General features: G+C 44.5%; 1 protein-coding gene across 4 annotated transcripts in view; it reads right to left on the reverse strand.

Annotated features, from left to right (window-relative positions):
• Positions 1-19,935: 19,935 nt before the first annotated feature.
• Positions 19,936-21,819, reverse strand: part of AIFM1 (apoptosis-inducing factor, mitochondrion-associated, 1) — a 43,797-nt gene continuing 41,913 nt past the window's right edge. For all 4 annotated transcript variants that reach the window (XM_006881793.1, XM_006881790.1, XM_006881791.1 and 1 more), the window contains 2 exons: positions 20,523-20,719; positions 19,936-20,194 (listed from right to left, as the gene is read on the reverse strand). In XM_006881793.1, coding sequence (XP_006881855.1) covers positions 20,123-20,194; positions 20,523-20,719 — 269 coding nt within the window. In that variant the 3' untranslated portion in view covers positions 19,936-20,122. The remainder of the gene's footprint in view (positions 20,195-20,522; positions 20,720-21,819) is intronic.

The raw sequence follows: 21,819 nt of genomic DNA on the forward strand, positions 1-21,819 counted from the left end.
GCAGCAGTTTATACTAATTTTCTCCCCTAGACATTAGTTGATACCCATTGGATGTAACAACACTCTTCCCACTTCCTCCTTGGGTTGCTGGTTTCCATTTGCCTGTCTTTCCTGCCCTTTCCTGCTTCCTGAAGTTTGTTTTGGGGCAAAATGCTGCTTTGACTGATTGTTCTGAGAAGCCCATTCCGCATGGGTATTAGTGTTCACTTTGTAGGCCTGTTAAATGTAGTGCACAGAGAGTTAGGAGATACACTGCTAACTCAAAGATGGCACCTCTCAGGTGGTTCAAGCCCACCAACTGCTCCACAAAAGAAAGAAGATGGGTAATCTCCTCCGATGTGATTTACAGCCTCTGAAAACCTATTGGACGGTTAGCTACGTTTATGACTCGACAGTGATGAGCTGAGTGAGTGACTTGGCTGAAAGGTGATCCCCAGGGGACAACTTCAGTTCCAGGTTTGAAGGGTCATTCATTGTCTTGGTGGTTCCATGAGTCTTTGTCAGTAAATCCTATCTTTTTCATGAACTTGGATTGTGTTCCATCCTTTCTTCTGACTTCAGAACCTACTATTGTGATCCCAGAGAGAGAGCCAGTGATTGGGAGCCAGGCACCATCTAGTTCTTTTGATCTCAGGGGAGTGAAGGCGTTGTTCATGTGATCCTTTGGGTTTTTTTGGACTGATTGCTTCCTTGATTCTTTGAATTTTCTTTATTCTTTTCTCTCAACGGAGAGAGACCAGTAATTGCACCTTAGATGGTCCCTCATAAGCTTTTAACACTTCAGTAGAAAAACTCCTCAAACGAAGATGCAGAACATTGTATTGACTTTGTGATGTTATTTGACCTACATGTCCTACAAGTCCTACATGTCCTATCCTAAACCTTCAAGCTCAGTAACTCAGTTCTTCAAAGTATTTTGTGAAGGCTAAGAAGTCTGTGTAACTTTAGGGAGCTCTGGTAGCCTAGTGGCAAGAAGCTGTGCTGCAATCCCAAAGGCACACTGATCGAATTCATCAGATGCTCTGCTGGAGAAGGAGGGGCAATCTCCTTCTGTGCCAGTTGAATCCAATTTGACAGTACACAGCAAGGAAAAAAGAAAATAAAAAAATGAAGAAAAGAAGTTTGTATAACTTTGCCCCCAGTGTGCTGCACTATACACCTGGATATATTTGTGGCACCTACAAATACATTATGCAGATACTCTGCCAAGCCTGAATGTGCTTATGCATGTACTCCCATATGACATCCCATACCTGTTCAGCTTATCCTATATCTATCTATTTATTTGTAAACTACTGTTATTAGTGTAATTGCAGGGAGCTCTGGTGGCTTAAGGAGTTGTACTGCCAGCCCAAAGACACATAGTTCAAACCTACTAGCTGCTCTGTGGAAGTAAAGCTAGACAATCTCCTCTCGTGATATTTACTGCCTCTGAAAACCCACTGGAGCACCAGCTCTGAGTCATTTCTGACTCAGTGATATACAACAACAATAACGACAATTGTAGAATATTGCACCTCATAGTGCTTACCATTGTTGACTCTTATGTACCTCCCAATATCTTCCTTCGCCTTGGTCGTGTTGTGCTGAACCCCATTTCCTGCTCCTGCCTTTCCCTTCATGTAAGTTAATACATGTCTGCTCCCTAATTAGGGAGTTCTGGTGGCCTAGTGGGTAAGGAGTTGCACTTCCAACCCAAAAGTAGGCACTTCGAATCCACTACCTGTTTTGTGGGAGAAAGATGGGCAGTCTCCTCCTGTGTGATTTACAGCCTCTGAAAACACACTGGAGGGTCAGCTATTAGTTGGTTCTGACTCAACAGCACACAGTGACAAGGACAGAATTGCTGATGTCCCTCCTTTCCCCTCTCTGGTAACTATCAAATGTAACCAGTAGCACAGAATAATATGTATAGAAATTGTTAAATGAGAGATTAATTTGTGTATACACTTTGGCCAAAAACTCAATTTAATAAGATATTTTTAAAAATACTTAATACTTGTCTCCCTCAAACATTTTGTCACATGGTAGGCTGTGGCTGCATCAGTTATTCTTTTTTAGCACACATATGTATAAATGCTTTTTGTTGTTGTTGTCATGTGCCATCAAGTCACCTGCAACTCATAATAACCCTATGTACTGCAGCTTGGAAGCCTGCCCTGTCCTGAGCCAGTCTCACGGATTCTGACACACTTACCTCCATTGCCCCAGTTACTGTATCAATCCATCTCATCCAGGGTCTTCCTCTCCTGGGTTGTCCTTCTACCCTTCTGATCATGATGTCATTCTCCAAGGATCGGGCCTTCCTGGCCACATGCCCAAAGTATGTGAGATAGAGCTTCAAAATCCTAGTTTTCAAGGAGAAACTTGGTTCCACCCTCTCTATTTGTTTTCTTGGTGGTCCATGATATGTTCAAGACTCTTCTCCAGCACCACAATTTGAAGGCATTGATTCTTGTTCTGTCATCCTTAGTCATTGTCCAGCTTTGTGATGTATAGCAAGTAATTATCAAGACCATGAATGACCTGGATTAGGCGCACCTTAGTTTCTAGACTAAAAAAAATACTTAGCACTCTTTAAAAACAACAATAATAATAACAGGAATGTTTGTTTCTATGTAGAAATTGTCCTGATTTGTAATAATAGCGGTCTGACACAATATTGACTGTATTTCACTCAGTATAATATACTCCAGGTCTATTATATTGTTAGATGTTTCTAAGATCCCTCATTGCTCTTTAATGTTATACAGTTTTTCATTGTGTGTGTTCCATAGTTTATCTATTCAACATATATATTGAAAGACATTTCAATTATTTATATCTTTTTTTGGTACTATGACTAATGCTGCAATGAATATGGGTAGCCATGTATCAGCTGGGGTCAGGATTTCAGTCCTCTAGGATACATACATAGTTGTGGGATTGTTGGATCATTTAATAGCTCTAGTTTTAATTTTTAAATAAAGTGTCATATTGTTTTCTACAAGCGGATGCACCATTTCACAGTTCTTCCAGCAATGCATGAAAGTTCCAATCTCCCCTACACTCTTGCCAGCATTTATTGCTTTCTGGTATTTTTAAAATTTTTTTTTAATCATTCCTATTGTTGTTGGTGTTGGAGAAGAGTAGTGAATATCCCGTGGACTGCCAAGAGAACGGAACTGTTTTGGCACAGGTGCAGCCAGAGTACTTCTTGGAGGCAAACATGGTAAAGCTTTGTCTCACATACTTTGGGTATATTGCTGGGAGAGGCTATTTCTTGGAGAGGGATATCATGCTTGGGAAGGTGAAGGGTGGCTGAAAGAGAGGAAGACCCTCAAGACCGATGGACACAGTGACTGCAACATGTCAGAGATAATGAAGATGACACAGGATAGGATATGGTTCAGATCTGTTGTTCATAGGGTCACTACGAGTCACATTCAAGGGTACCTAACAATAGCAATATCTTTGCTGGGGTAAGATGAGGTTTCTCATTGCCATTTTTGAATTGCAAATAGTTGATTTATCTTTATTTTTTTCCTGGTTTTGAAGATCTAGTTCTGTTTGATGAAAGAGCTCTGGTGGCCAAGTAGGTAAGGGAGTTGCACTGCCAACCCAAGATGGGTGGTTTGAATGCATCAGCTGCTGTTCCGGAGAAAGAGAAGCAATATTCTGCTATGTGATTTCCAGCTTCTTGCAAAGAGAGAGAGAGAGAGAGAGAAGGGGTGGGGGTGCGGAGAGTTAGTTATGTTTGATACACTATTTATGGCATAAATTATGATCCCTAAGTTTGTCTTTAGGGAGCTCTGGTGGCTTAGTGGTAGGAGTTGTGCTGTCAACACAAAGGTTCGAGGGTCGAATCCATCAGCAGGTGAGCAGGTGAGCAGACAAATCCCATGTGATCTATTGCCTCTGAAAATCTGCTGGAGGGTCGGCTATGAGTCAGTTCCTTCTAAATGGTACACAACAACAACAACAAGTTTGTCTTTCTTCCATCATCTGTATTGTTTTAAGCTTTGCATTGAAGTCTTTGATCTATTTTGAGTTAGTTTTGGTGTAGTACGGATCATATATTTCACGTTCCTACAAATGGATATCCAGTTTTGCTACACCGTTTGTTCAAAAATCCCCAAACTGAATGGATTTCAGCCCTGTGTGAAAAGTCTCAGACTCAAGTCACTGCCGCTGATTCGGAACTGACTCATTGCTGACCCTTCAGCGGGTTTTTGGACGCTGTAAATCACACAGGAAGACTGCTCATCTTTCTCCTTCCAGAGAGGTGCCACCTTTGGGTCAGCAGCTGTCCATTAATGGGTGGATTTACTTCCAGGTTCTCAATTCTGTCCCACTCATCTATGTGTCTGGTGGACTAATCAAATAGGGCTTTTTTGCTGGCTGATTTTTTTTAAGAGGTAGATTGCCAGTCCTTTCTTCCAAGGAGCCTCTGGTTGGAATCAAAGTTCCAGTCTTCCAGTTAGCAGCCAAAGGTGGTAGGCATGTGTACCGCCCTGGGACATCCTATCTACCCACCCACTGCCGTGGGCTCAATTCTGACTCACGGTGGGTGACACAGAACAGAGAACTTCCCTTTGAGTTTCCAAGTCTAGAAATCTTTATGGCAGCACATTGCTACATCCATTTCCTGTGGAGCAAAAGGGGAGTTCAAACTGATGACTTTTTGTTTAGCAGCTGAACTAGCAGCCATACCCTTAATCTCTGCACCACCTGGACACTTGCATTAAACCTCCTGTTGTTATTTGTTATTGTCGGATGCCATTGAGCCCACTGTGACTCATAGCGATCCTAAGAACAACAGATCTGAACCTTATCCGGGCCTGTGCCGTCCTCACCATCTCGGATACACTGGAGCGCATTGCTACAGTCGCTGGACCGATGAAGCCTGTTGAAGGTCTTCCTCCCTTTCATTGGCCCTCTACCTTTCCCAGCCTGCTGTCTTTTCCCAAGGACTGGCCCCTCCTAACAACAGGCCCAAAGTATGTGAGGTGAAGCAGCTTCACCATCCTTGCTTCCAAAGAGCATCTTGGCTGCACTTCCTGTAAGACTTACCTGATTGCTCCTTCAGCAGTCTGAACGGCATCCAGGACTCTTCTCCAACCCCACAGCTCAGCAACATCACCTCTTCTATTATTCTTATTCACTGACCAGCTCTTGGATGTGTGGCAAGCAATGGAAAAGACCATGGCTTGAATCAGATGTATTAAACCTAACTTAAAAAAAAAGTTGCCATTGGGTCAACTCCAATGCAGGGCAAGCCGACGTGTGACAGAGCAGGACTGTGCACCATCGGGCTTCAGTAGCTGATTTTTCTGTAGATCACTGGACCTTGGGCTACTCTTGATTCTGAATTAAACCAAACTGATTGACTGATTTCTTGTGAGGACACTGTGGGCCTTCTCCCTTGGCCTTGGTAGATGCAAACTGTCAACATTTCAGTTAGAAGCTGAGCCTGTTAGCCATTTGCGTCATGAAGGGGTGTCTTTAAGTGTGGAATTCTCCATGTTCTGCTCTTAGTGAAGACAGAAAAGAAAGGGAAAAAAAAATCTAAACAGTGGAGGGAGAATTTGACTATCACTGATTTGGCTGGCCAGTGAAAGGAAAGCCTGGAATAATTGTTGTTGTAAAGGGCCATTGAGTCAGAACTGGCTCATAGCTGACGCTCCAGTGGGTTTTCAGAAGTAATAAATCATATGGGAAGAGGTTGCCCATCTTTCTCCCACAGAGCAGCTGGTGGATTTAAACCTTGTGCCTTACCTACAAAGCTACCTGAGCTCAGAATAAGTAGAAGCAGAAAAAGAAAATAATATGAGAGGTAATGAGGATTTAACTAGAACTCATGCATCACACTCATAGCACTTAGGATGTACCTTGTCTGGTGGCCTAGTGGTAAGGAGCTGCACTGCAGTCCCAAAGACATGCTGTTCAAATCCACCAGCTGCTCCACGGGAGAAGGATGGGCAATCTCCTGTGTGATTTACTGCCCCTGAAAACCTGCTGGAGGGTCAGGCGTGAGTCAGTTCCGACTTGACAGCACACAACAACAACTACCTTGTCTGTGTAGCCAGTAGATTATAAAATCACTGAGGGCAGGAGCTCTCTGTATCTTTTTTATCTCCAGGGCCACTCCGAATGACAGGGCAGGTCAATAAATGCTAAGTAGATGTTTGTTAGCTGACCAATAAGAACATTTTGTATCTATGGCTATCTGCAAGTAAGAAGCCCTGGTGGCTTTGTGGTTAAATGCTCAGCTGCTAACCAAAAGGTCAGTAGTTCAAACCTACTCTGGCTCTGTGGGGGAAAAAAGAAAGGGAGGCCTACTTCTGTAGAGACTGGTGATGTTTAATGTTATAAAACAGAAAGGTCTAAGAAGGATTGCACTTAAAAATCAATATTATATAGGAATTTCAGGCACATTTTAAGAACATTTTATTGTTGTTGATGTGCACTGTCAAGCCAGAACCGACCCATAGCTGACCCTGCGGCAGGTGTTCAGAGGCAGTTAATTGCACAGGAGGAGACTGACCATCCGTCTCCAGCGGAGCAGCTGGTGGGACTCGAACTGCATGCCTTTGGGATTGCAGCACAGTGTCTTGCCACTAGGCTACCAAAGCTCCCTATTGTTATTAGGCACCATCAAGCCATTTCCCACTCCCCCATGCATAACAGAATGCAGCCCTACCCGCTTCCGTGCCCTCCTCACAGTCACTGTCAAATTTGAGCCCACTGTGCCTATCCGCCTCTTTGAGGCTCTTCCTTTTATTTTGCCGACCCTCCACTTTGCCAAACATGATGTCCTTCTCCAAGGACTGGCCTCTCCTAATAAAATGCCAAAGCATGTGAGGCAAAGACTCACCATCCTTGCTTCTAAAGAGCCTGCTGGCTGCACTTCGTCCAAGACAGATTTGTTTGTCTGTGGGACACGCAATAAATAATACATCACCACAATCAAAGACCTTCCTTCTGCTTTGTCCTTCCTTACCCATTGTCTAGCTTTCATGTACATGTCGGGGGGGAAACCACCTTAAAACCATCACTAGAAGTGTCATCATAGTCTTCCCAACAGCTTGCTACACATCTGAGAGCTGGACAATGACTAGGGATGACAGAAGAAGCGACGCATTTGAGTTGTGGTGCTGAAGCACAAACAGGCCTGTCCTGAACCAAGTGGAATCACAGTGCTCCTCAGAGGCAAGGCGTTTGAAGCTCCAGTTCCTACACTATGGGAATGTTGCAGGGCGGGACCAGTCCTTGGAGAAGGCCATCATGCTTAGAAGGGTGGAGGGTCAGTGAAAGACCCAGGATGAGGTGGGTTGACACAGTGACTGAGGCAATGGAGTCAGGTGTGTCAGAGACGGTGAGGTTGGCTCAGGATAGGACAAGGTTCAGAGCCATTGTTTATAGTGTTGCAATGAGTTGTATTCGACTCTCTGGCATGTAACAACAAAAAGTATCTTTACTCATAGGACCCTGCACTGAATTTCTGAGGCTGTAAATATTTTAAAAATTATTATTTTGTGTGTGTGTGTGTGTGCGTGTGTGTGTGTGTGTGTGTGTGTGCTGTCAAATCAGATCTGACTGGTACAGGAAGAGACTGTCCCTCCTTCTTCAGCAGAGAGTCTGGTGGATTTGAACTGCACACCTCTGGGATTGCAGTGCAGCTTCTTGCCATTGGCCACCAGAGCTCGCCAAGGTGGTAAATCTTAATGGGAGGAGACTGCTCATCTTTCTCCTGTGGGTTTGAATCACCTGAGACAGGTGGTCTTTTGGTTATCAGCACAACTGGCTGCGAAGTATGTCCCTAGAGCTCTCTTGGCAAAAACATGTTGGTGATTGCTGCTGAGTTGGAACCAACCCATAGCTGACTCTCCTTTTGTGTTTTGTGGGGGTTTAGAGGCAGTAAATTGCACAAGAGGAGAATGTCCATCCTTCTTTCTGTGGAGTAGTTGGTGGATTCGAACCTTGTGCCTTTAGGAATCCAGCACAGCTTCTTTGCTAGTGCAAAGGCCACCAGAGCTCCCTGGCAAGCACATGAAGTGAATTAAAATACTATGACTTAGGACAGGCGCACCTTAGTTCTCAAACACTTTAAAGAGACTTTTCACATCAGATTTTCCCAATGGAATAAAAATGATAGCTTGGGAAATCCTAAAGGGCAGGCCTACTCTGTCATAGGGTCCCTGTGAGTCACAAAAGGACTGGGTGGCACCTAACATGGCTGCACGTGTGTATGTGTGTTATGTATTTATTTCTTCATTCATTCATACAGTTAATGCCCAGGCGAGGTGAGCTACCACAAACATCTTTGTGTTGTCCTGCTGAGACATCCTAGGAAGGAACCTGCCTGGGAAGCCAGGCACCTCTCTCCTCTGACACCAGGCAGGACTCCTGGGCTTTCACAGGCTGGGACACAGACTGCTGAGGCTACACTGCGAGTAGGTCAGGTGTTAAGGAAGGAACAACTCCACTTACTCATTGCCGTTGAGCCAGAACAGAATCCTGCAGGTTTGCCAAGGCCGTAAAACACACAAGAGGAGATTGCCCATCTTTCTCTCATGGACCCTCTGCAACTTCCTGTTTTTGTGTTATTACGTGCCATCCAGTTGACGATGGCTTATAGTGACCCGATGAACAACACAGCTCTGAACCTTACCCTACTCTGAGCCATTCTCACTTTCTCTCTGACACGCCTGGCCCCATTTCAACAGTCATGGTGTCAGTCCATTTCATCCGGGGTCTTCCTCTCCTGTGCTGATCCTCTACACTTCCAAGCATAATGTCCTTCTCCTAGGACTGGTCTCTCCTGACAACGTGCCCAATGTAAAATGGAGTTTCAAAATCCTTGCCTCCAAGGAGCACTCTAGTTTCACTTCTTCCAAGATGTATCTGTTCTTTTCGCAATCCATTCAGTACTTTTCTCCAGCACCACAACTCAAAGGCATTGATTCTTCTTCTTCTTCTGTCATACTTACTCAGTGCCCAGCTCTCAGATGCATAGCAAGCAATTGAGAAGACCATGGCTTGGATTAGGCGCACCTTAGTCTTTAAATGGATGTCATTGCTCTTCAGTACTCTGTAGAGGTCCTTGATAGCAGATTTCTCCAATGCATCTCCCTATGGCCTATGAAATTCACTGGGCTCTGTGCAGGAGAGTGAAACTCTAGGAGACACTCTGGCTATTTATCTCCAAACTCTCAACACCTTCCATCAAAGACTTCCAGGCCCACTCTTGCAGCTGAACAAAGTGAGTTTCTTTCTCGTTGCAGTAGCAAGGGATGGCACATGCTCTTGGGCGTCTGTGGTGTCCTAGGAAGAACGTGTTCAAGAGAAAGTAAAGAATCTGGGTGATGTGGGGGAGGGTTGAGGAAGCAGGATCATTCTGTGATTGGGTAGCTTGTTAAAGCAATCTTATCCTATAGGAGGGAGACTAGACCAAGGCTCAAACTGTAACAGATGAAGCAGCAGCAGTCACTCTTAGTGCGTGAATATGCAGTGGTCTCCATCCATCACCAGTCGCAGTTTATCCTTGTATGATGGCAATGTCATGACTCTGTTATGTGTCAAAGAACACCAAGACTAAGCGCTGAAGGCCAGGCCAGCCTGTAGCAACAAGAACGCTAACCTGATGGCATCAGGTGTCCAGAGGGCAGGGGCTGCTCCTCTGCTTCTCAGCATGCCTGTTTTGAGATGATCCCTGCTTTCCAGCTAGGGCCAGGCTGGCCAGTATCTAAATATTTAGACCCTCCCTGTACTCTGACCCAGTCACACCCATCTGTGGAGCCAGCCAGGCAGGGGGACGTCATTACTGGCCCGGGCTGTGTGTATCTGTGTGTGGTTTTGTGTACATGTGTCCCTGCTGGCCCAGAAATTCCCTGATAAGATGAGAAAGGAGGCCAGAGGCAGTTCCCCTTCACCTCTGGGCCCTGCAGAGCTGCCCGACAACCCAGAAAGTAAGGTGCTGGGATGAAGGTCGACCATCTCTCCGGTGCCCGGCTCAAGGCAGAGTCAGAAAAAGAAGAGAGATATGGCAGCAGCCAAGCTCCCGAGGAGCGGGAAAGGGAAGGGGTAGGGGTGGAAGGGAGGGGAGAGTTCCTTTGTCTAAATGGGTCTCTTGAGAAACTGCTGACTTTCCTTCAAGGAAACAGGCTGCAGTAGGTCACTGTGCTTTCCCTCCCCCAGCCCCTTCTGCTCTAAACCTCCAGTATGGGCCCTGCTGATTAGTGAAACCACCACAACAAAATCACACGTTGACCTCATCCTCCACGAAGAGGCTGCATCCGACCCCTTTCCAATCCACCAGACTTCCCTCCGTCAGCTCCATCTCTTTGCGCCACCTCCTTCCTGCTGTGTCTCACAGGAGACCTGGCAAATAGCTAGGGCCCTTAGGAAGTGGTGGTAAGTTGCCACCTGAACACCATTTGTGAAAAGGCAAGGGAAAGCAAGGCTGAGGACAAGTGGGCGTTTTCTATTTTGGCAAAGCCTCAGCCCTCCTTCCCAGGGCATGACCAGCCCTGTATCGCACTGAGGTGTGGCCCAGTGAGCGCCAGCCAAGCTTCAAACAGCATGGCTATCTTCCCAGCCAGAAATCTGGGGGCCTGAACAGATGAGGTGCATCCTGGATTAAGTGGGTGGATGCCCTCCTATAAGCAACTTGAATGTCACAGCATAGAGTCCACAAAACGAGACTTATCAGGTTACAAAGATTTGGGGTGGGGTTGGTAGTGAGGGGTGTAGTCTCAATCCTGATAAAAACACATACTATCTAATACTATGTGTATATGTATCTAATTCTTCCTGCTATCCTAATGCCACATTCTTCTTCAGAGTCCAGCTTCTCAAATGGTTTATTCAACATACAGATTGAATAGGTATGGAGAAAGGATATATCATTGACACGCTCCTGAGGAGCAATGATATAAGTCTCAGGACTAGGGCGCGCCTGATTCAGGCCATGGTTTTTTCAGTCACTTGCTATGCATCATCTGAGAGCTAGAAAATGAACAAGGATGACAGAATAACTGATGCCTTTGAGTTGTAGTGCTGGAGAAGAGTACTGAGTATCCCGTGGACTGCCAAACAAACTGTCTTTGAGACAGTGCAGAGATGTTGGCAAGGATAGTGAGATTTTGTCTCATATACTTTGGACATGTTGTCAGGAGAGGCTGTTTCTTGAAGAGGGACATTATGCTTGGAAAGGTGGAGGATCAGTGAAAGAGAGGAAGACCCTCAATGAGATGGACACAGCCACAGCAGCAATGAGACCCAAGTGTGTCAGAGACAAAGAGGATGGCATAGGATAGGGCAGGGCTCGGATCTGTTGTTCAGAGGGTCATTATGACTCGACTTGACATTGTACCTAACAACAACAACAATATGTATCTAATTAATAACAGTAACTAGAGAGACTACTAATGCACACAGAATAACTGTCAAGTTCAGTTCAAAGGTAGAAAGTGCAGCAAGAGTTTGGAGATAAGATCAACATGGGCACTAGTCCAACTGGTACTACGTCACTAAGGTAGGAGTTGAATTTAGTCTTGAAAGATGAATAGCACTGGGATAGGTGAAAGGAAATGTGTGTGTGTGTGCGTTGCTGGTTCTGGAGCCTCAGATCTATAGTCTCCCCCCCCACCCCCCGTTGTGTACCATTGAATCAGGTCCGACTGGCACAGGAGGAGATTGCCCCTCCTTTTCCAGAGAAGCATCTGGTGGATTTAAACTGCACACCTTCAGGCTTGTAGCACAGCTTCTTGCCACTAGGCCACCAGACGTCCCTAGACCTATAGTCCTGGAGGATAGTAAGGTCAATTGACACGGCATTGTCCACAAAGACAATGTTTTACACCCTACTTTGGTGAGTAGTGACTAGGGTCTTAAAAACTTGTGAGTGGCTATCTAAGGTGCAGCTACTTGTCTCTCTCTGCCTGCAAAAAAGAAGAAATAAAAGTAAAGATGTACTGGAACCGCTAGTCCAAAGGACTAATGGGCCACATGAATCTCAACTTCTATGACCATGAAACTGGAAGAATCTGATCCAGGCAATTAGAGAGCTAGATAATAACTAAGGATGATAGAGAAAGAATCAATGCCTTTGAGTTGTGGTGCTGGAGAAGAATCTTGAACATACCATGGACTGCCAAGGAAACAAACAGGTCTGACCTAGAGAGAGTGAAACCAAGTTTCTCCTTGGAGGCTAAGATTTAGAAGCTCCATCTCACATACTTTGGGCATGTGACCAGGAGGGACTGATCTGTTGAGAAGGACATGATGCTCGGAAGGGTGGATGGACGGCACAGGAGAGGGAGACCCCAGATGAGATGGATTGATACAGTGACTGGGGCGAGGGGGGTTGGTGTGTCAGAATCAGTGAGACTGGCTCAGGACAGGGCAGGGATCAGAGCTGCTGTACATAGGATTGCTATGAGTTGCGGGCAAGTTGACAACACATAATAACAACAAGAAGAAGCAAAAAAAGTCAATCATCAGAGGACTATTATAGTATAAGACCATTATGATAAAAAGCTAAGGAAATGTTTACACAGTATTAATTTTGGATGGTTACCAGGCATGAGAAGGGAGGGAGAGGAGAATGAATATTTATAAATAGCTAAGAGGGATGAAGAGGAAGGCAAAATATATTAAGCAGATATTATGATTAATTACATGAATCTAGTATAATTAACATTAAGAAAATGTGTATGAATGGTTGCGTGAAACTATAATTATGATTTTTAAACAAAATACATATCAATGGTAAAATGAAAAACCACTATGATTTTTTCATATGCATACAAAGAAGACCTGTTAATATAACTATTATTCAATTATATCCAACAACCACTAAAGCCAAGGATAAAGAATTGAGAATTTCTTCCAAATTCTGTTGTCTGAAAGTGAAAAAGCAATCAGGATGGATTAACAATAACTGGTGACTAGAATGCAACACTTAGGAAAAAAGAAGGCCTGGTAGTTAGAAAATGTGGCTTTGGAGAGAGAAATGTGGCAGAGATTGTATGACAGAACTTTGTACAATCAGTGATTATTTGTTAATTTCAAATATGTTTTTTAAAAAGCATAAATGGTTACTACATACAAGCACCTGGTGAATTCCACAGGAATCAAACTGACATCTGTGGAAAGAGATGATGGAGAAGCTCAATATCAGCAGTCAGCAAGGCCAAGGGTAAACCGTGTGGCAGATCATCAATTATTCACATGCAAGTTCAAAGTGAAACTGAAGAAAACAAAAGCAAACCCACGAGAGGCAAAATATGAAACATCATATTTTATCCCACCTGATTTTAAAAACCATCTCAAGAACAGACTTGATGCATTGAACACGAAAGACCAAAGGCCAGATGAGTTGTGGTGGCATCAAAGATATCATTCATGAAGAAGGTAAAAGGTCATTAGAAAAACAGGAAGACTGACATCCAAGCAGATATATGCACACCCATGTTTATTGCGGCTTTGTTCACAATAGCAAGGAGTTGGAAACAACCTAAGTGCCCATCAACAAACGAATAGATAGAGAAGCTGTGGTATATTCGCACAATGGAATACTATGCTGCATTAAAAAACAAGGAACTCATGAAATATTACTCAAAATGGGTGACCCTGGAGGATTTTATGCTGAGTAAAGAATCTCAGTCACAAAAGGACAAATCCTGCATGGTGCCACTGTTGTAAAACAGGACTGACATCAGTGTTGGGAGACTGAGAAAGACGGGTTCAATAATGTATAGTGCAGTGAAACAGATGAGGGAGAAAACTGTTTCAAAGGGGTATGTGATTAGGTATTTTTGTCATGAGGAGTCCAGAGCGAAGGCTACATGGTGGAGTGGACCTGGGGGGAGTTTGTAAAACAATGAAAGAGTTTTTCTTTCACTTTTCCAAGAGGTTAGTGTACTGGAGGGGAGGGTTGGGAGGGGAGAAAAGTGCAACAATGAATGGAAATCTAAAGTCTCTGTAAATTTTTACTGAAATTAATAATACATTTAAATAAAAAATAAAAAAAAACTAAAGAGAAGTGTGACCAGGGCTGTATCCTTTCTTCATTCCCCTTCAATCTGTATGCTGAGCAAATAATTTGAGAAGCTGGACTACACGAAGAAGAATGTGGTGTCAACATTAGAGGAAGACTCTTCACCAACCTGCATGACGCAGATGACACAACCCTGCTTGCAGAAGGGGAAGGCTGCTTCAAGCACTGCCTAGAGATCAAAGACTACAACCTTTAGTATAGATCACACCGCAACATCAAGAAAACAAAAATCCTCATGATTGGATCAACAGGCAACATACGAGCAGATGAAGAAAAGACTTAAGTTGTCAAGGATTTCATTTTCCTTGGCTTTGCAATCAACACTCAAGAAATGAAAAGATGTGCATTGGGCAAATCTGCTGTGAAGGATCTCTTTCAAAGTGCTAAAAAGCAAGAATGTCAGTTTAAAGATTAAGGTGCACCTTACCCAAGCCCTGGCATTTTCAATTGCTTTGTATGCATGTGAAAGTTGGATAGTGGATAAGGAAGATCAAGGAAGAATGCCTTTGCATTGTGTTGGTGAAGAGTACTGAATATCCCACGGACTACCAAAAGAACAAATACATCTTGGTGCAAGTACAACCGGGGTGCTTCTTCGAGGCAAGCTCAGTGAAACTTTGTCTCACAGGCTTTGGGCTAGTTTTAAGGAGGGGCCAGTTCTTGGGAAAGGACATAATGCTACAAATACTATTTCACAACTGACGGTTGACTAGATGTTGTGGTGTGATTAGAGGAAAACCCTCTCTGAGATGGACCGACACTGACTAAAACAATAGGCTTAAACCCTGCAAAGATAGTTCAGGATAGGGCAAGGTTTCATCTGTTCATAGGGCTGTTGTTGCCTTGTAGTTGACAGGATGGTACTTGCTGCTGATGTGTAATGCGAAGTTAGAACCAACTCATTGCTGACTCTCCAGAGGGTTTTCAGAGGCTGTAAATCATGAGAGGTGTTTACCCATCGTGCTCTCGGGGAGCATCTGGTAGATCCGAACAGCACTGGCAGCACAATTCTTTGCCACTTGGCCGCCAGAACTCCCTCTGTGGCACCCAAGAACCACAAATAAGGTGAACAATAAAACTAGGGAGGTATCAACTCCTTAGAACAAGCAACCATATAAGTCCAAAAGAACAACAGTGACATAGGGAGAAAGCTCAAAAGGCATAAGGAGAAAGGATGAATGGAAATGAGAATAACATGGAGAATATGGGACAAGTGCCATTACTAACATGCCATCTAGTTGAGTATGACTTATAGCGACCCTATGAACAGATAAGAACACTGTTCTATCCTGTGCCATCCTCAGAGCCCATTGTTCCAGTCACTGTGTCAACCCATTTCATTGAGTCTTCTCCTTCACCATTCCTAAATCTTCCCAAGCATGATGTCTCTCTCCAAGGAATAGTCCCTCCTAGCAATCATCTTTGCCTCGGAGCAGCACTCTGGCTGCAACTTCTCCAAGACCACAATTTGTTCTGTTGGCAGTCCATGGGATATTCAGTACTCTTCACCCAACACAGTTCAAGGGTATCAATTCTTTTTCTGTCATCCTTATTCATTGTCCACCTCTCAGATGCACAGCAAGTGATTGGAAAGATCATGGCCTGAATCAGATGGACCTTAGTCCTCAAACTGACATCATCACTCCTCAGTAGTTTAGAGATGTCCCTTACTACAAACTTTAACAGTGCAGTCCTGACTGCTGGTACCAAGTATATAGATTGTGGATCTAAGTAAGGTGAAGTCATTGATCTTTTTTTGTTTTTATATTGATTTTTAAAAAAAAAATTGTTATACTAGCTTATTAATAAATTCAAATATTGTTTTTCAGACCATGTCCCTAAAGTTTCTCTCACCATTTTTAATCTTTTTTCCATCTATCATAATGTTGCCTATCAGTCCAGTGGGGGCTAATTAATGTTATAAAAGTAAATGTGTATTGGGGAGCTCTAGTGGCCTAGGGGCAAGGAGCTGAAACTACAATCCCAGAGGTGGTGGTTGTTGTTATGTGCCCTCAAGTCGCCTGCGACTCATAGCGACCCTATGTACAACAGCCCTAAACTCCGCTCTGTCCTGTGCCAATCGCACTGTCTCTGACACTCCCATCCCAATTATCCCAGTCACTGAATCAATCTACCTCATAGAGGGCCTTCCTCTCCTGCGCTGTCCCTCCACCCTCCCAAGCATGATGTCCCTCTCTAAGGACCGGTCTCTCCTCACAACATGTCCAAAGTAAGTTAGACGGAGCCTCAGAATCCTTGCCTCCAAGGAGCCACCCGGTTTAACCCTTTCCAGGACAAATCTGTTTGTTTTCCTAGCAGTCCATGGCATTCTCAATACTCTTCTCCAGCACCACAGCTCAAGGGCATCAATTCTCCTATCTTCCTTGGTCATTGTCCAACTCTCTGATGCATAACAAGTGATTGCAAAAACCATGGCCTGTATCAGACGCACCTTAGTCTCCAGAGAGACACCATTGCCCTTCAGCACTTTGGAGAGGTCCCTAACAGCAGACTTTCCCATGGCAATGCGCCTTTTCATTTCCTGGCTGCTGGTGCCAAGACTGTTGACTATGGAGCCAAGCAAACTAAAGCTGTGTACAATCTCAATCTCTTCACCATCCATCCTGATGCTGCCAATTGGTCTAGTGGTGAGAATCTTTGTCTTCTTGACATTGAGCCTCAATCCATATTGTAGGTTGCAGTCCTTGACACTCTGCAGCAGGCGCTTCAGGTCCTCCTCAGTTTCAGCAAGCAGGGTTGTCGGTTCAAATCCACCAGATGCTCTGCCGGGGAAGGAGGGACAATCTCCTCCTGTACCAGTCAGATCTGATTTGACGGTACACTCCCACAAAAATAATAAAAAATAAGAAAAAAGTAAACGTGTATAAATGGATGAGTAGAATATCAATTTGCTCTGTAAACATTCACTCAAAGTACAGTAAAAAGTAAAATAACTCTTCAGACACGAGGGGATGGAGAGACACGTGAAGGTGGCAGAGAAACATGTGTTTGATCACTCCATTCTTGGCATGTCCACAGCACTTAGTGCTTCTCTGACTGTGCTGTAATGTCGCCCTCAGTGACATTAACAGTAATTAATGACTATGCTTTCTCCTTCCTCCCATTCTTACTTCTAGCTGGTTCAGAGTCATTACTCAGTACACACTTTTTAATTGAACAGATCGTTCATTGTAACTGAGTTACAATTACATACAAGGACAACTACGAAATAGTAACACTAAACGGCGCATAAACAGTAGGACAATTTGGTATTTGAAAGATGTGTGGCGCGTGCCAGGATCTGAGTGTCTGCCCGCCCATTTCTAAGCAGCAGTTATGACTGTACAATAATCATTTCTATTTCACAGGATGCTAGATGAATTTTCTACATATGCATGCGGGTATGGCACGTACCAGACCATGTCCCCCTAAACCTGTGAACACAGGACGTGCTCCAGTGCACCAGCTGGCTCTTCTGGTGTCATGCCACGGAGGGGCTTCGTCCATAGCTGCTCCTCCCTTTAAACCAATTCTATAGGAATCTATGCAGACAGAAAAAAATTTCATCTTTACATAGACTAATAAAAGGACTCACAGAAGTCATGAGAAGTCTTTCTAATTATGCTTTGATCTATAACAGCAAAGTGCATAAAAGCGAAGTGAATAAAAATGCAAAAAAGATGAGCTGATTTGTCTTGTCTCAGGAAAGCATCTGTAAAGTCTAAGAATATTTTAGCCCAAAAGAGCCAGGAGACGCGAGAATTTCTAGTTGGGGCTACAGTGCTGTTGTTAGGTGCTGTCTGTGCCACTCTGACTCATAGCAACCCGATGACCACCACCAGATTCGAACCTTTCTCTACCGTGAACCACCCTCACCATCTCCAACACGCTTGAAGGCATTGTGAGTCACTGTGTCGATCCACCTTGTTGAAGATGTCCCTCTCTCTGACCTTCCACCTCTCCCAGTCTGTCTTTCTGCACAGACTGGGGCCTTTTGACGACATGCATGTGAGACAAAGTTTCCCCACGCACGCCGCTAAGGAGCACCCTTGGACTCCCTCCAAGATAGATTTCGTCCTTTTGGTGGTGTAGGGATAGTCAATACTCTCCCCCAACACCACAACTCAACAGCATTGCTGTCTTCCTCAGTCATTGTCCAACTTCCAGATGCATAACAAGAAATTGGAAAAAAAAAACCCCAACAACCCAAATATGGCATGGATCAGGTGCATCTTAGTCTTTAAACTGACATTTCTCTTTAGCACTTTTGGAGAGGTTCTTCACAGCAGATTTTCCCAGTGCAACATGTCTTTTGATTTCTTGATGGCTAATACCCGAGCATATGCAGAACAGATCATCCAGGAAGCTGGGCTCTAAGAGGAATGTGGCATCAGGATTGGAGGAAAACTCATCAACAACATACGTCATGCAGACGACACAACCTTGCTTGGTGAAACTGAGGAGGACCTGAAGCACTTGCTGCAGGTCAAGGATTGTAGCTTTCAATATGGATTGAAGTCCAACATCAAGAAAACAAAGATTCTCACCACGGGGCCAATTGGCAGCATCATGATAGATGGTGAAGAGATTGAGATTGTTAACAGCTTCAGTTTGCTGGGCTCCACAATCAACACTCTTGGCACCAGCAGTCAGGAAATCAAGACAAATTCCATTGGTAAAGTCTGCTGTCAGGTACCTCTCCAGAGTACTGTAGAGCAACCATGTCAGTTTGGAGACTAAGATGTGCCTGATTCAGGTCATAGTCTTCACAATTAAGTGCTATGCATCAAAGAGCTGGACAATGACTAGGGATGATAGGAGAATTGATGCCTGTGAGCTGTGGTGCTGGAGAAGAGTACTGAATATACCATAGACTGCTAGAACAAACAGGTTCATCCTAGAGAGGGTGAAACCAGGCTGCTCCTCGGAGTCTAAGATTCTGAAGCTTCATCTGACATACTCTGGGCATGTTGCAAGGAGGGACCAGTCCTTGGAGAGGGGCATCATGCTTGGCAGCGTGGAGGGACAGCGCAAGAGAGGGAGGAAGACCCTCGACGAGATGAATTGATTCAGTGATTGTGGTAATGGGGGTTGGTGTGCCAGAGACAATAAGGTTGGCATAGGATAGAACAGGTGTTTCAACGAATTATGTTTCAACAAACATATGGAATCCTGGATGTGCTTGCTAGCCTATACCAAGAAATTTGGAAGACAGCTACAGGGCCAACTGCCTGGAAGAGATCTGTTTTTGCTCCCATTCCCTAGAAAGAAGATCCTACAGAAAGTGGAAATTATTGAACAATATCATTAATATCACATGGAAGCCAAACATTGCTGAAGATCATCCAAAAATGGCTGGAACAGTACACTGACAGGGAACTTCCAGAAGTTCAAGCTGGTTTTATAAGTGGCCATGATACAAGGGTTATCACTACTGATATGGGGTATATCCCGGCTGAAAGCAGAGAATAACAGAAGGATGTTAACGTGTGTTTTATTGATTATGCAAAGGCATTTGTCTGTGCGGATTATAACAAATTCTGGATAACATTGAGAAGAACTGGGTGATAGTGAGCAGAGTCAAGTGATCATGATACTTACAAGACTCAGTCTAGGCCTGGCCATGAAACTATGAAACTGCTGTCATGCCTCGGGTCTCTGAAGTCTTCTTTCCACTTGCAGTTAGTGTGCTTTCGGCCCACGCCCATCTTCACCCCTTGTGGGGGTTAGTGGGCCAGAGAGTAGGTCAGTGAACTGAAAGAAGTCTCAAGCCTGGAGTGGGGGAGACATGCTGAGAAAACCACACTTGCGTCAGTGTCTACTGGTTGTATTCTCTTCTGTATAGCTTTCCGCCTTCACCCACCACCCTCCTTCACAAGGGAACAAAACGGAATTGAAAAGAATCAAGTTTTATTTCGTGATGTGGACATTAAGAACATGATTGAAAATATTCACAGAGGATTTGGTCATTCACACGCACACACACAGAGGAAGTTTGCTCAATAAAAAAGAATGCTCCAGTACCCATTCCACCCTCTGTCGGGGACAGAGAAGCGCCTGCCCACTCTGCTGTGGGCTTCAGTCTTCATGGATGTTGAAGAGCTTGGCTACTTCATTGAGATCTTCATGCTGTTCACCGTCCTTAATAATCTGAGGGTAAAAGGAACAAGGGGTTACTCCCTTGTTCCATCTGCATTCACACCAGGGCCACACAATGGGGCAGCTTGGGCCAGGGCTCACATCCCACGAAGAGGGAGTTGTGGGAACAGCTTTCTGTGAATTCAGAGCAAGTGGGATGCCCACGCAGCCAAGTCTCAAGTCAAAAAAGAAATGTCCTGAGCCAAGGCTCTGCTTTGTTCTGCTGGAGCACAAGGTGACCCAGGTGGACAATGGCCATCAGGGCAATGGAGGAAGTCACAGGACTAGGTCCCAACCTGCACGTCCCTATCTTCCTCTAAGGGCTCTGCCGGGCACCTACCTTCCTGGCTATTGGCATCCGATTGAAGATATTCCACAGCACGATCCCCACCACCACTTTGTCCCTGAGGTAGAAGATGACGCCTTTGCCGTAGTCCTCTCCTTGAGAAGGGGCCTGTGGGACTGCTGGGTTGCTTGAAGGAAGGGCGATGTCTTGTGCCTCGGACTCTGTCTCACTCTCTGACCGGATACCAGTCCCTGTGGCCAGCCCCCCAACAAGCAGAGGCAAGACTTCAGTTACTATGAGCTTGGGAAATTCTAGAAGGCAGATGTCTTTAAGTGTACTTCCAGATTATGTGCTTTTCTAGATCTCTTCAGCTCTTGGCACTGGGTCAATCTCCCCCAAAATTACCTTTCTGCTTTAGTAATCTGAAATTGATGCTGTATTTTATGATATCTGGATTTCATTTGTTCATTCAATACTGAGGTACCAAGCAAGAAGAGTAGGAAGCTCTGGTGGCCTAGTAGTAAGAAACTGCACTGCAATTTCAAAAGCACGTGGTTCAAATCCATGGGAGAAAGATGGGCAATCTCCTCTGGTGCGATCTACTGCCTCTGAAAACCCACTGGAGGGTCAGCTACGGGTCAGTTCTGACTAGATGGCACACAACAACAGTAACAATAATACACAAAAGACTTGCTTAGGAAGACTTGATTAACTACAGATGACGGCTAAACACTCCAGAGATACTCTCTAGTATGGGAGGGGCTAACCACACATAGCTATTAAAAGTAATTAACATGAAATCAAATGAAAACGCCAGTTCCTCAATTGCATAGTCACTTTTCCAGCATGCATTCGTCACTGTGACAAGTGGTTAATGCACTGAACACAGCAAGAGAGGTCAGAAGAGAGGGTAACTTGAATTACACGCGACAGGCCCCTGTTGTTTGGTCGTGTGGAGTCAGTTCCCACTCAAAAGACCCTATATACCACAGAACAAAAGAAGTCCCCACACAGGCATTATGTTTTCCTTCATAAAAAGCTGCCTGCCCTTGAAACACCTCTGGCAAAAGGACACAGAGGTTAAATAACTTAAGCCAAGGTTAGAGAAGGGAGAGAGTGAGAGGCCCTGGAGTTAATAAAGAAGATGTGTGTGGGAGAGAAGTCCATTTCAAGAGAAGTGCCTCCTGCTGCCAGAAAATCTGGCATTTCGCTCCATTAAATGGAATGAGAGACAGCTCACAAACTACTCAGGCCAGTTCTGCGAGGCCTGGGGCCTGAGAAGGATAGCAGTTCCTAAGTTAACATTTGCATTCTCAGTTCCTGAGATTGGCCAGAAGCAAAACAAAACTAT

Source organism: Elephantulus edwardii, unplaced genomic scaffold (assembly GCF_000299155.1).
Source record: "Elephantulus edwardii isolate Elephantulus edwardi_28Jun2011 unplaced genomic scaffold, EleEdw1.0 scaffold00016, whole genome shotgun sequence".
NCBI classification, from domain to species: Eukaryota; Metazoa; Chordata; class Mammalia; order Macroscelidea; family Macroscelididae; genus Elephantulus; species Elephantulus edwardii.